The 14,877-nt window shown below is 40.4% G+C and overlaps 1 protein-coding gene across 6 annotated transcripts in view; it reads right to left on the reverse strand.

The window, feature by feature from the left end:
* DYNC1I1 (dynein cytoplasmic 1 intermediate chain 1) overlaps positions 1 to 14,877 on the reverse strand; it is a 178,606-nt gene that overhangs the window by 130,026 nt on the left and 33,703 nt on the right. For all 6 annotated transcript variants that reach the window (XM_029961801.1, XM_029961799.1, XM_029961804.1 and 3 more), the window contains one exon: positions 12,227 to 12,342. In XM_029961801.1, coding sequence (XP_029817661.1) covers positions 12,227 to 12,342 — 116 coding nt within the window. The remainder of the gene's footprint in view (positions 1 to 12,226; positions 12,343 to 14,877) is intronic.

Consider the following 14,877-nt stretch of genomic DNA (forward strand, 5'->3'; position numbering starts at 1 on the left):
ACAAGAAGCAACTTCAAAGGAGATAGCTAAGAGATGAAGGAGCTGAAGAAAAGAAATAGCAATAACAATAGCCCCAGAACTGCTGCAGGGCCTGACAGAAAACACTGTATAATGCACTTGCCTATAGTCCCATCACAAAATGGTGTGAATTATCTAACCTCAACCACCTAAAAATGAAGGTTATAATTTGAATATATTGGCTAAGTTCCGTAGGCAATGGAGAAAGGCACAAATGGAAGGTAATTTTTCCAGTGTTATCATAAATACAGTAGATAGGGTAAAATGTCTTCTGGAAGGTCTGTCTCATTCTTTTGACCATAGAAAATCTACACAAATAGGCTAGGCCTCTAAAGGTAACCAGTTCATGTGATTACACTGAACTACTGAAGTATCTCAACAAGGTTGCAACTAGTTAGCTTGGGTACCAGCATCAGGCATGCTGCCAGATCAGGTGGCTGTCTGACAGCTGAAAATCCTAGTAAATTTGGCTGCTGTGAGTTCACCTAGTTCATGTTTAAAATTTTAGTTGTCTCTGCTACCAGTAAACAAAGAGATACATCTATGTCTCTGTGGTGATTGTAACTCAGTTTGTGATTTGCTCTGAATTACACATACAGACTGCAACAAAGATGCGACACATTCACACCATTGCTCTGACCACAGGGCTATCAGCCCAGGTGGTGAGATCCTGTAGTGGTCAGCTGTAAGTGTATATCTACAAGTATCTACTGATATAATAGAGGTAGGTATTATATGACCTAAACATTTTATCTATAGCTGTATGTATAAGTAAATTATTAAACAACTATATAGCTACAACTTTTTAACATATTTCAGTCCATAGACTAAGAGACACAAAAGGAGAAAAGGGAGAAAACTAACTGCTACAAAAAATTGTGGGGTTTTAACACAGGAAGTGAGATGACAATACATATCATATGGCACAGGCATCGTGGACCATTCTCCTGGATCACCACCATAAAGATGTGGCCTGTGTAGCTGACCTGACAAAAACAAAGGTCCAACCTCCAGCCTAGGCTAGTATCTACCATTTCTCAGAATCCTCAGCAATGGATCTCCTCCAAGGTAAGGTATCTATCACCAGATTTTTTATCACCAGAAAACACAAGAGGGACACAAATTAACCAATAACGTCAAAACATTGTGTCAGTTCCATAGAAGTCAAGGTAAAAACAGGATGGCTGTTCTATATATCCAGAAACAAATCAGTCCTATGTCATAATGATAATGAACATTCAGCTAGACTACCAAACGCTGTGCTTCTGGTTCCTGGTCCTACAAATAACTTATCCCAGGTCACCCAGCACTTTACTGGTCAAAGCATTTGCCTATGAGGGAAGGCAAAGACTTGAACCCAGACATGTGATACAAAAAGCACTTGAATTTTGGCTAATAAGCTACCAATTTTTTAAAATATATATATAGGTGTAAGTGGCAAGATTTTGGTAGTGGGGGGAGGGGCTGCAAGGATGGCTTCAATGAGAAGAGATCAGGAGCTGCCCTGTACCAGAGACAGACAGTTCCATACAGCATCCACCACAGGACACAGGTGAGCCCATCTCTCATGTTGGTGGTGCCTCTAGGAAAATGTATTTAAGAAAGGCCAAAACACCACATGATAGAGAGAAGAATGATGACAGTGTGAGAAGCAGCTCTGTGAGCACTAAGGTGAGAGAAGAAGGGGAGAAATGAGGTGCTCCAGAGGCAAGAGCAAATGCTCTCCTACAGCCCAATGAGAGGTCCGTGCCAGGGCATATATCCATATGGTAGCCCATGGAGAACCCCACTCTGGTGCATGTGGGTATTTCCTGAAGGAACATGGTGGTTCATGTTGAGCCCATGCTGGAGCAGGTTTGTCCTGGAGGACTGCAGCCTGTGGGGAAAACCCACATTGGAGTACGGGGAAAGTGTGAGTAGCCAAAAAAGGCAGAGAGGAGCTGCTGTGGACTGCTCACAAGCCCCCAGACCCATCCCTCTGAGTTGCTTGCAGTGGAGGGGAGATGGAGGAGCTGGGAAAAAAGAGAAGGGAAAGGTATTTCAATTTTTTCTTTGTTTCTCACCATTCAAATCTATTTTAACCAGCAATAAACTAAACTAATTTTCCCCAAGCTGAATCTGTTTTGTCCATAATGGTAACTGATAAGTGATCCTCCATCATTGTTTCAACCAATGAGCTTTGTCGTCCTATTTTCTCCCTTATCCTGCTCAGTAATGAGGCGTGAGAGTAGCTGGATGGGCAACCAAAGTCAACCCACCATAATGTGTATGTCCCCCAGTTTTCTTTTGTTACAATAACAGGTCAAGCAATTTTCAGACTCCACTCTGGAACATTTGTTCAAGCCGTGTTCTCAACATGCACATTAGCTGCAATGCAAAATCAGCACACAGAGAATTCTTCATGCACTCACAGACAAAATATTCAGTGCTTTCTGTGTTTCATAGCAGATGAGTGGCTGTTTTGAGCATGTTGTTGCTGAGTAACTAGCACCTAGGAGAGGGAGGGTGAACATGTGAGTGTAGATGACAAGAAAATATATGAAACAACCATGAATAAGGGTTAAATTTTCAAAAATCCTCAGGCTCTGCAGTTGAGGCAAAACCTTCAGAGAAGTTCAGCTCCAAACCAAGTAGTGAGATCTGAAAGAGTCCTCAAAACTCAGCAGCTGCTACTGGGATCAGTGAGGCCATTCATAAGTGCAGGGACCTGCTTTTGCCAATCACAGAGGAGTTGAACACATCTTGAGCTCGGATGTAGCAAACTTTACATGACAATTGGGGTGAGGGAAAGAAAAAAAGAGTAACCATAGCAACAACATGCAATTATAGACTTAAAATAAGTGTGAAGCTTTGTGGCTCAAGAGCAATGCATTTTAGAAAAATAATGATTATGCTTTCACTTCCTGTGTGACTTAAGTAGGGCATTAACTTTCAGGAAGAGTGAACACTGGTTTGGAGGTTTTTGGCTAGGACACACATCTGAATTAACTGTGGCCCAGAGTGAATTTATGCGAAGTTTATTTAAAATAAGATAGATGGGCAAGTGACAGCCAGTGTTTAGTTGAAAAGTAACATTATTTGTGGAGACAGTCTATTGTATTGCAGCAAAAGAGAATTCCATCTTCTATTAATAGTGCCCAGTGGGAATCCATGCTGGGACTTTTACTTTACTGACATATCCATTTCATTAAGTTTCTTCATCCAGATCCTTTCTTCAGTTTTCGTAGTAATTCTTAGTGTGTGTGAGCGAGCAAAAGTATTCTCTGGAAAGGATCCAGCTACTGCTGATCTTGAGAAGGGATTCTCAAGTACTACAGATGATATCTAAAGTTTGTCACTATAATAAATACAGCATGGCCTTAAATGACCTTGGAGCAACTCTTGGAAGGGAGAAGGGGGGCCCAGGTTGCCACTGGAGGGCTCTGCCCAGGTGCTTGGGTCAGAATGTGAGGGCATACTTGGTGAACAAAGACCCAGCTTGTGGTGCATCCTCATTCATCTTCATCCTGGGCAATAACATGGGGTGTGGCAAACCCTCTTCACTCTACCCAGGCTAGCCACTTGGTTGCCTCTCCAGTTAGTCTGAGGGCAAGCAGCTGACACTCCTCTCTCCAAGGCAGGTGGCCTCTCCTATGGAAATAAGCCAATTAAAGGAGACTATAGAGAGGCACAATTGGCCAGCTTCTTAAGCTGTGGTTCAGCTACAGAATTGAAGATAAGAGAGGTGATGAACAGGAGAATTTTCAGCTGCATAATTTTTGACCCAGTACATTAGTAGTGTGGGCTAAAACAGAGGAGGGGATTTTGGTACATGAATCTTTTTCCTTTCTGTGAGTCGCAACTGCCAAGGATCAAATTGAGAAGTGTGAAAGTAACAGGGCGCTTTTCTGTACTTCTTTTTAACACTACTAATGAAGGGCTTTCCACATTATGGCCTGTGTCCATTTCAGCCCTGATTTTGTATCTACTTAGAGGATTAGAAAGATTAAATGCTAATTAGACCACTGTGGATTAATAACTGCTACTTCTGCAATGCACATTTTTCTTAATCTTGCCTTTAATTCTAGTGGAGATTGGCCCATCTTACAAAGCCAGAATTTGCCAAAGGCTACTAGACACATAATAAATAGAAGGGGCTGGGTATTAGTTTTCTTGTATATACTGAATAGGCATCACCCGTTAGGCTAAAGAAGGAATTATAGGGTTGTTTTGTCTCTGAAGAAAAAAAGCCAAGTCTTCATTGTTCTGTTGGAAGCACTGGTGGGTTTTTTTTGAAAATGTTTTACATTTTCAAAATATTTTATGTTTTCAGGTCTATAACTTCTAATTTGAGTATTGTAAATATGTACACACATTGCTAATTCAAAGTTTTTTCAAACACTACTGACATTATATGTAAAGTGAAAATTAGGAACATGTGAAGACAGCAAATAGAGAAAAATTGGCCACTGTCTTTTCACTGACTGTTGACTGGGGAAATCACAGTGCTGTTCATTAGTGGGACAGTTTCCTTGTTCTCATATAAAAACTCAGTTGCAACATACTGATAATCGTATATTTGCAAATAACTTTAGAACTGTTTGGGGAACATTTAACAAATCATCTCAATACGGCAGTTGTTCATGTGTAAAACATGGCCAGGATCTTTTCCAGAGAAGACTTAGAGGAAGGTTTTCATTTCCAGCCAACAAAGAATTCAATTTGCATGCAGGTGTTACAGGGCTTCTCTCTGAATTCATGGATCACTGCTGGTTTCAGATGTCAGGACACAAAGATGGGTCAAAGGCACTGTGAGATGACTCGCAGCTAGTTAAAGGAGTCTGAGGTCAAGGCTGGTAACATCACCTCTCTTGTTTTCCACCGAGTGACGCCAGATGTACCAGGATCTCATTCAATTACATTATTTCCTGCTGCAACTAAAGGAGCAGGTTGGTTTCAGCACAAGGAGACTTACTACAACACTTTTTGGTTTATTCTAGCACAGAGTAGCCTCCCAGCTCTTGGCTGGAGGATGAGATCCACTTGCTTAAAAGCAGAGCAAGGATCATCCATTAGGATAAAGCAGGGGCAAGGACGGGTGGTAAAGCATTGTCCTTCTCCATGATGTCTGTAGAGGCTTTGAAGCAGTATTGCTTCTGTGCACAGAATGACAGTTGCACAACATTCTCTCCAAGGCAGCCACAGCCCAAAAACCGGTCCCTCATTTCATTGAGAAGGCAGTTAAACTTTCTGGTTTGTTCCTCATCTTCTGGGGCCTGAATGGTTTAGAGAAGGTGTAAGTGCAGCTGTGACAAGTCTGTTGTTCTTGCTCCACTCTTGTAAAGAATTACTAGATATGTTTTCTGGGTTTGCATTTAATGCAGAGGTACCTCATGCAAAAGAAACCACAGTCTGCAGAAGGCCAGGGTCACTTTGGAGCAGGAGGCTCCTAAGTGTGTGTGCCTGATTTTCAGAAGACCTTCCCAAGATTTTGTTTAATGAAATGAGCAAGGACAAATTCTAAGATCTCTAAAGAGTTTTCCTTCCTTAGACCTCCTACTGTGTGTGACCAGAGGCAATCTTCTCTCTGTTTAATCAGTTCTTAGTAGATAATACTCTGAGAATTACTGATGCTTAATAAACTGTCAGATCTGCCTGTTCAAAACAGTTGATCATTAAGAGGGCTCTCTGCAGAAGACTATGTGAAAAACATCTTGGGTATAAGAAAAGCCCTCCTCCAGAAGTCTTTAGAGAGGACCTGGGAGAAGAAAGAGGGAATAGAGGCAAATACTGCAGCAATCATTGCTGAAAAATTTCCTGTTAGGCCACCTTTTAGAAATGGAGTGGGACTGTCTTACAGAAATCCTAATTTAGCCCATGCCCCTGACATATTTTATGAGAATAGACATTTGATGTCCCCTTCCACACTCAAACACCAAACTGTGCATGACCAAAGACTATGGCCTCTTCATTCTTCCTCCAAACAGAAACTCTTGTGAGTCTCAAACATATTTTTCTGCACAACAAAACCCACAGAAACACATTTCTAAAGCCAAGTCCTTACCCTAATTCTGTACCACAGAAAATTATCATGAGCCAGCTGGTGAAGAAAGCCTTTAAAGGCATACACCCAAGGTCTGTAGCTGCTAGGAGTGGAACACAGACCCACCACAGCTGGTAGCTGCCTGTTATGGCTGTCCTGGAGAATATTAATTTTAACTAACTGTACTTTAGTAACTGTACTCCAAAAAGGGATTGGCAAGAACAATTGATTTCACTAGTGTATTACTGCACTGGGTTTTTGTCATGATATCTATAACTGATTTTCAAGGCTTTTTTTTTTTAAAACATATCTAAATAATACATTTTCCCCCCCAACTTTTATGTAATACCTTGGTCTCTTCTCACACTTTTTTCATCAGCACCTGCATTTATACAGCTTCTCAGTCACACAACTAAAGCATCTTCTTTTAACTATATTTCTTGCCTCAGGTCACACTAGCATTCCTGCATCCTTCCCCGACAGCATCCCTTATTCACTTCATCGCTTCACCACCAGAGGGCGCTGCCTGAATGCCTTTGAAATATTTTTACTCCAAATTTAAATACATAAATAAATAAATAAAATTTTAAAATTCCAGCTTTGAATTCTTCTTACTTAGAAAAGGTTGAAGTTGTGACAGGAATGAAAGTGAAATATTTAAGTACTGTTGTACAGCGCAATGCCTCAAATCTTTGCTCCACTTCATTCTAGTCTCATCCAATCTTGTACAGTCTGGTACAACAGTACAGATTAAGCTTTGTTGATTTAATCAAACAAAGCGGTCTTGAATTAGGGTGTTTATGCCAGCTATTGAAATCCACAGTATGACTCCGATGGACTGCAGCTTGAGAAGGAAAGGCAAACTAGATTTCTACAGCTAACTAAAAACAGCTAGTGATATGTGATACTGCCTAGGATAGAGCACAGTATTTCTTAAAAATTAGTGTCCATTAGTACTAATGTTAAGGCTCTGTCTCTTTAAAAACAGAACTTCCACTTTAACACTGATTCATTTTTAGATTGTCTTCTCTTTTTCATAGTAATTTCTATCCCAGTTCTGCTCTGTTTTCCAACACCTTTTTGTTTACAATAGGTCTCTTTTTCTCCCCACAATTATGTCCAATGCCTTTCCATCAAACATGTTCATGTATCTCAACACAAATATTTCATGCATGTAAATGCACAAATGTGCATCTGTATTTCCCACTAAATAAGAGGTTCAAAGCTATTCTTGGGTCCAGACTTGTCCTCTTCAGACTGGAGCTGAGCTTAAGATTCTCAGGAAGGAAAAAGCCAAAGTAAGCTCTTTAGCTTAAACCCCAGCTTCTGAGCCATGAGCTCTAGCCAGACTGGGCACGGGAAAACTCAAGTATGACTAGTTCTGGGACTGAGTTTTCTTAAGTACAGCATACATTCACAAAGCTGAGTTACAGTCACCCACAGGAAGACACAAAAGGATTGGTGCAGAATTTGATGTGCTAGAACTCTGCTGCACAGATCCCCACACTGACTGAACCTGGAAGTCTCAGACCCTAACAGTGAAAGTATAAATAGCTTTATCTATGGATTTTATAATGGAAATGATAAAATTACAGAGGCCTGACTTGCTTGCACAGCACTAGCACTTGACAGTCCTAGTCACAGATCATTCAATTACTAAAATTCGAAGTAGGACACAGCCCTCACACGATGTCAATGCATGACTCTTTAAGTCATGCGCATTTTACTCAATAATGAGAAGTCTACATTAATATGCCCACATGAAGTGCTCTGTTATCAAGCTGGTCAGTGAAGAACTAGTCAATGTGATCAGTGGCATCTAGAGAGTTTGGGTTCACCCTACAGCAGGCACTTAGATTTGGTCTCATGCACCCAAGCTTATGTCTTGGTCTCATGAGCCTGACTGTGAGCAGAATTCCCCACTCCTCCCTCAGTGCATTAAAAAGGATAACTTTCAGGAACCTTAATTCAGAGAATTACCCTGTCAGAGACATGCAGAACCCAACCCAGCCTCTGCAGCTCCACCTCCATTTTGCCACTTCGTTCCAGTCTACTTCCAGATGGAGGAGAAAGCTAATTTTTCCTCTTTAAAAATATCCTCAGTGTTTGAATATGGCAGATAAACAGATGGATCACAGGTCTCAGTTCTACTCCTTCCCAGAACTGGGCTACGTTTGTGATACACAATGAAGTTATCCTGCTCAGGAGGAGAGTATGGCATATCATTTGTTTTCCCCACATGAAAAAACATCTGTTGAAGATGATAAACAGATGAAGTACCTAGGACATCCATTGTTCTAGAAAGTCAGATCTTCTTCTCTTATACACAGGACCTGCTTTTTCAGAAATGCATTTCTGATTAGCCTATTTCCAGGGACAGTCTGGCAAGCCAGAATGTGAGAACATCTCATTTTATTGATGAAGGAGCTTCTACCTCACAAAAGAGAAATAATAACACTCCTGACACTGGCCAGCAAAGCCAGAGAGCTCACAGACCTTCACCACCTTGCTGCCTTCCAGTTTCTGAGGGGAGCCAGATCAGAGGATTACCTCCCTTGTCCGTGCAGGGACAGCATGATGTTTTCCTCACTGAGATTTTACCTCTTGGCCCATTAAAGAGCAGAACAGTAAGATGGAGTTGAGGCAGGCATCTAGGAGAGCTTGAATGTGCAGACTGCTTTCCTATCTGAAAAGCTGATTTGCAGGCAGACATACAGACCTCCTTCCACTGCTGTATGGCAGTGAGGGATTCATCCTGGGCAGAGGCTAGGCCATGGCTTTTCTGTTGCTGCTTTCTTCCAGGGATGCCTTCAGCAAACAGCAGGTCTGCAGTGCTTTGGAGGGTCCAACCATCGAAGGCTACATGGGGCTGCCACTCCGGGGTGATGTGAGAGTCTCTGCATAATGAAGGAACAAGTCCCAGAGACCTCTCAGGAAACATTTGTCATAGTCTAGGTCTTAATCAACTCCAGAATGGAAAAAGCAACACAAGTGAAATGTCTCTCAATGCCTACAAATACCTAAATTCAAGTTCAATTATAGAAGAAGGAGGGGAAAAGTAAAGAGCACCTTTTTTCTCAGGCTTCAGAGCCAAGATCTGTATGTTTTTGAAGTCATCCTGCAAGGAAGAAAAGAAAAGGCTGAAGCTTACTGTGACCTAAATAAAGCGAAAGAAATAGGTGCTTGTGATCAAAGGGTTGAATGATGCATATACACATCTCCCTAAATAATAGAGTCATTGGGAGAAGTGACATGTCATTATTCCTCTGAAATAAAGCAAATTACCTGTTCTGAAAAGGGGAATTAATCTGTTTTTATACAGTGAAGAATAATGCCACATTATTTCTTCTAAAATTAGTAGCTGATAAGCTGAGACTTCACTGCATATAGCATCTGGCTTTCTGGCACCACATGCACTTACCAGAGTGAACCTTTCCTTTACCAGTTTTATAAGGTTTGGTGGGCAATAGCCATTACTGCAAAGGCCTACATCCACTGAGCTCCAGAACAGCCGTAGATTTAAAGTATCTCAGAGTTTCTTTCTTTTTCTCTGGAGAAGCAATATGCAGAAAACCTGATACTGACATTTCAAAAAAGCTAAAGAACTTTGAATGGACTCTCAAAATCCTCTTTCACCCATCTTTCCAACCAGCTGTACCCTTCATTAGTTGTTTTCCAAACAAGAAGCAAGCACACGACATTCTCATCCTAAAATTCTGCATTTTGACATTTCCAGTATTCAAGGCAGGTAGAGAAAGAGTGAATTCTGAAAGTTGAAGTCAGACTCATCTAAGTAAATAAGAAGTTTCTTATTTTCTATTCTCAAACTCTAAGGCTTCAGATGCTGAATAACTGAGCCCATAACCATAGTAATGGCCTAGTAATTTATCTTGTAAAGATAATGGCTATATTTTATCACATGAATGCATAGAAACAGTGTAGAGACTTCTCAAAACTGCTTTCCTGAGGAATTCCCCTCTGTTTGCTGTTTACGTTTAGAGTAACAGTATGAAGGGCTCAACATTTATAAAGAGGCTTGGGAAATTGAAAACATGAGAATTCATTTCCATCAGACCCGGAAGACCAAAATCACAGTGCTTATTTACCCCCTAGACAGTTTCCAACTAAATACTCTTTCAATGGAACCAAACTTTCCTGATTCTCTTTCACTGATGCACAGCCATACTCGCATCCAAGCTATGTGCCGAAAATTCCCTAGCAGCAGATTTGAAAGGAAATATGTTAGACTTTCTCTCCATCATGCATCTCAGTGAAGTGATTGGGTGATATTTTCCCTGTAAGTATGTAAAAAACCTCACTATTGTTGGTGCTTTTCCTTGGCTGTAATGACACCGAACATATAAAAGATAACCAATCCAGTCGCCAAAACCGCATATCCCATTTGATCTCTTCCATCAGAGTTTTGGCCTAGGCAGTTTAAAGTCCATGACTTCTTATGTTTGCACTTGTCTTTCATACATATGAGGAATAAGTGAGCTTCCTTTGTGCTGGTAGGACCAAGACAAATGACACTGCCCTCTCTGCTTACTGTCCCGACTGCCAGGCTCCACTGCATCACACTGCTGTTTGGGGTTTTTTTCCCTTGAAGGGTAGGAGATTGTCCTCTTGTCTAGCCAAGAAAAGGATTTTGTAATAGTTGAAGAGCTCCTTGACAAAAAAAAGCAAGAAAATCTTACTGGAAGAAGATGCTTCCTCAAGAGAGGTCGGTCTGTTCAGAAAGGCAGGTCAGCTAGTGAGTGCTGGAGTTGGAACTTTGAGGGAGGCAAACACATCAAAGCCAAGTCTTAAATTCCCCACATCCATAGGTTCTTCCACTAGATAAAGGCCCTGTGTCAGTGAGGAAAGGCACCCTTTCTATCTGACCTAAAGACAACTCCATGATAATGATCCAGGGTTGAGCACCAAGGACTCAGGGGCAATCCCCATCTTCTCAAAGCTTCAGCAGCCAGCAGAGAGACAAGGAGAGATGAGCTGGATTGAGGCTGGATTGATTCTGAGACAGCCTCTCCTTATGAGCAGGAAAAGCTCTCTGGACATGATGCTCAGTGAGTATCATCCAAGCAACAGGGTTGTCTATGTTTGAAGGACTATTTAAGTCCACAGATAACCAGGGTAAACTTGTGGTCCAGGAAAGGAGAATCTCAGAATCTGGCTCAGCAGTTTCCATTTCTGGTTCCTAAGGCAGACTTGGTAACCCAATTGCAGAAAAAAAAAAGCTGTCTATGTTTATCACTCTATCTTTCCTGACAGTAACTTATATTTAAAGAGATTTACCACCAGCACCACCTTCTGAACCTACTTGAGTATTTTTCTTCTCTGCACGGAACCTGGTGAAGTTTTACACTATCTGCTGCAAAAAGCACCCAGTTGTTGAACTTTTTTGGTCCTTCATTGTTAACAGCAAAAATTACAGTCAAGACTGTCATCAGTTTTTTTTCTTCTACCTGCTTTGTAATAGTGTGTAGATCACAGGCTAAGGCACAGTTTTGAATTCAGTTTAAATGATACCACACTGACCTGCAATCAGCATTTTGCAGTACAAAACTGGCAAGTGTGTAATCTGTGGAACAGATAGATCATCACTTCCCTACCTACTCCATGTATTTATTTATCAACAGGAAAGCCAAACAGCTAACAAACACCTCCAGGAGGACATATTTCAGTATGATGTCACCAGGGGGAAAGTAAGACCATCCATATCAAAGTATGCAAACCTCATTTTTCAGTACATGGAGATAAGCTACAGCTTCTCCTAAGCTCACCTATGGCAGGGGGACACTGACCAAACAACTGAGGGCAACTTTCCAAGACTGCCTCTTTGCAAAGCATGGAATGAATAACTTCCTTGAGAAAGCAAAAAAACCTGAATAAAGCACTATTTTAATTATATTCATAATTATTTATTTGAAAATATGTTCCCATTAAACTGCTATCTAAGCACAACCTATTGTAAGTCAGAAGCAGTTTGGTTCTACCTGCATTTAAAGTCATTACTATAATTATTTTCACCAGAACAGCCATTAATCTCATAAACAATACCTGGCTTGCAGAAAATACATGATAAACAGCTATATTATGATTTACTATTAGTTTTGTTGCATTCTTTAACTCTCACTCAAATACTAACTTCCTATGAAAATGTTTTTTGAGAAAAAAATATCTTACCTTCAGATTGATGTGTGGCAAGAGGTGTCTGTGTCTCCTTGGAGTATGATACCACCTCCCGAGGTAAGAAATCAACCTGGGTAATCTTTGACACCCCTAGTTTGTGCAGTCTGCGTCTAGGGTGGAATACATGACATCAAAAGGTTAGTCACATTAAATGTAAATCAGCAGCAGGAACAAAAGTGTTTGCTTTTATGAACAGAATAAAAAAATACTTTGGTGTTTGTTAAGATGAAACACAATACAGTATGCATGAGAAGTACCTAATTGCAGTGAACAAAATTAACCTGAGAACCATTTGCCATAATAAAGTACAGTTACTGAACCTCTAGATCATGCTGTTGAGAGGGACTGTAAATGGGAGTGAGAAATGACCTGCTTGCACCCTTCTTAGCATGCAACAAAATTCTCTTTCATGCCATCATTACTACAACGTTCTGCCTGCTCAAAAGAGTTCATCCTCAGCCTGGGAAACACAATAATGGAAAGGGCACAGTAGGTGTAAACCACACCAGATTAGGACTGTCAGATGTTCAGCTGAGAACAATAATAGAGCTTTTAATTGGCAAGTTGGGTGATTTCTATAAAGGTTATTCTCCATTCCACAGGAGTCATTAGTAGTGGAATTGATGTAGGTTTATGATTAATAAAGTCCTAATTCAAGGGCTGAAGGAGAGCTAAAACACAACTGGAACAGGGCAAGAATAGCCTTCTTTTTTGACTACTTCCCTTACTCTAAATAAATCATATGAAATAAATCAGTGAAGCCAACTGTAAGTGGGTAAGGGAAAGAGAAGAGAGACAGCTGAACATGGTCATGAATACTTTGTCGTACACAGTTCATTCAACAGTGCGTGTGTGGGGGGAAAATAAGTTTATTTCCTGAATATTATTTTTCTGTTTGCAGGAAGTGAAGAATATACAAATGATTACTTGCAAGTGTTTGGAAAATATGTCAATTTTCGGCAGAGAAAAGAATGCAAGCATAATAAACAAATCAATTGAGTAAGTCCAGTTGCCTAAATCTGCAAGTGTGAGCACGTTTGTGCATTTATGGGAAATAAATTCATGGACACAATGTTTCTCAACTGTCATGTTATTAGAGAGAACAACTTTGAAAAGCAGAAAATTCATGCACATTAGCCATATCCTCTTCATTTTCCAGACTGTCAGAAGAACAGAAGTCAAAGGGATTTTTAGCCTTATTAATTTACAATGGTGTCAGTATTCAATTAAGATTGATACCTGAAACGAAATGGAAGTCTCAAAAAGAAACTGTCATCATTGGATAACACCTACTGAACTTTTCAGGTGGTTAACGCTGCATCAGCTACATATTTTTCTGTTCTATCTTACTGGCTGAGTTGTTATTAAGCTGAATGCAATTAGATTCATCAGTACCAATCAGCTGTATCGTGTAACAAACCACTAGAGCAGAAACAGTTGTTATGGCTCTGAACTCTTTACAAAGATGAAAAATTAACAAGTCTCCCTCCTTACAACCATCTGTGACTTCGCCAATGTGAACAATTGTCAGAAAATTTTACAGAAAAACTTCTACCTTGTTACTGGGGGCAGAAAAGCTTCTTAAGGTAACAGAAGTTTTAGTAGTTTTACATTTTTGTAGCTGCTTTAACTGAGGGTCTGTGTGAATTCAAGCTTTAATAAATATGAGCAGTATCTGATGTGTTTTTCCCTTCTTTAACACCAGATGTGCAATCTAACTTGGTCAGTTAGACTTTCCTATGTAACCAGTCCCCTGCTGCCCCAGGCTACTCTTTCCATTTACCGAGAATCTTAAGCCTCCTGCATTGAAAGTCTCTTGACAGTGGTCTTGGTTAAGTGTAATCCCTAAATAATTATGTGTCTAATCTAGACCTAATTAGAACCTCACGTAACTCTAACAACAGTTTCACATGAGGTCATTCTGTATCTCCTCACATGAGGAGGGGGAACAGCTAACTGGATTAAACAGCTGGTTGGTTTAATCTCTTTGTACCCTGCTATCCAAGAAGGGAGCTAAATCCCAGAGCGCTGTCCTGAGACGGCGTGTGGAATTTTTCACCTAAAACATTTACAGTTCAGACATTGCTGCTGCCTGTACAAATGCCTTGTGCCACCCATAGTGTAGTAATTACTGGTGAAGATAGGGAAGTCCTTCTTCATCTGAAGTAACATGATCTCCTGATTATTTTTTGCCCCTGTAAAGCAACCCGTAATTGTTCTTGTGTAACTAAGAGTTGGCCTAGCCAAGCACTTGGAGACAATTGGTGCATCCTTTCAGTATCTGGACTCTATCAAATATGAACTGTAACGTTCTAGTCTCTAGTTCTTTTTAGGGCAACACTGAACTGTCTATTGTTTTCTTATCCCCATTTTTCATCGAAGCTGCTCATAATTCTTATATATTACCTGAATATTCATCTTCAAGAGCACTTAAGCTTTGAAGGATTCCTTTCAAAACTGCCAATGGGTTGTGAGTAGAAGGACAGTAACTAAAGTCCACCCAATAAAATTGGTTCCTCTGTCTATAGGTACCAGAAGAAAGATGTATCTGCTAGAAGTGTTTTGCTGCACATATCATGTATTTGCTGACTGCAGAATTTCTTTTGCATTGGATTTTGGAGGTTTTTTTATCTAGAGGATACTAG

The sequence above is a fragment of the Manacus vitellinus genome, unplaced genomic scaffold (genome assembly GCF_001715985.3).
Source record: "Manacus vitellinus isolate BGI_N305 unplaced genomic scaffold, ASM171598v3 scaffold_3_pilon, whole genome shotgun sequence".
In the NCBI taxonomy this organism is placed as follows: Eukaryota; Metazoa; Chordata; class Aves; order Passeriformes; family Pipridae; genus Manacus; species Manacus vitellinus.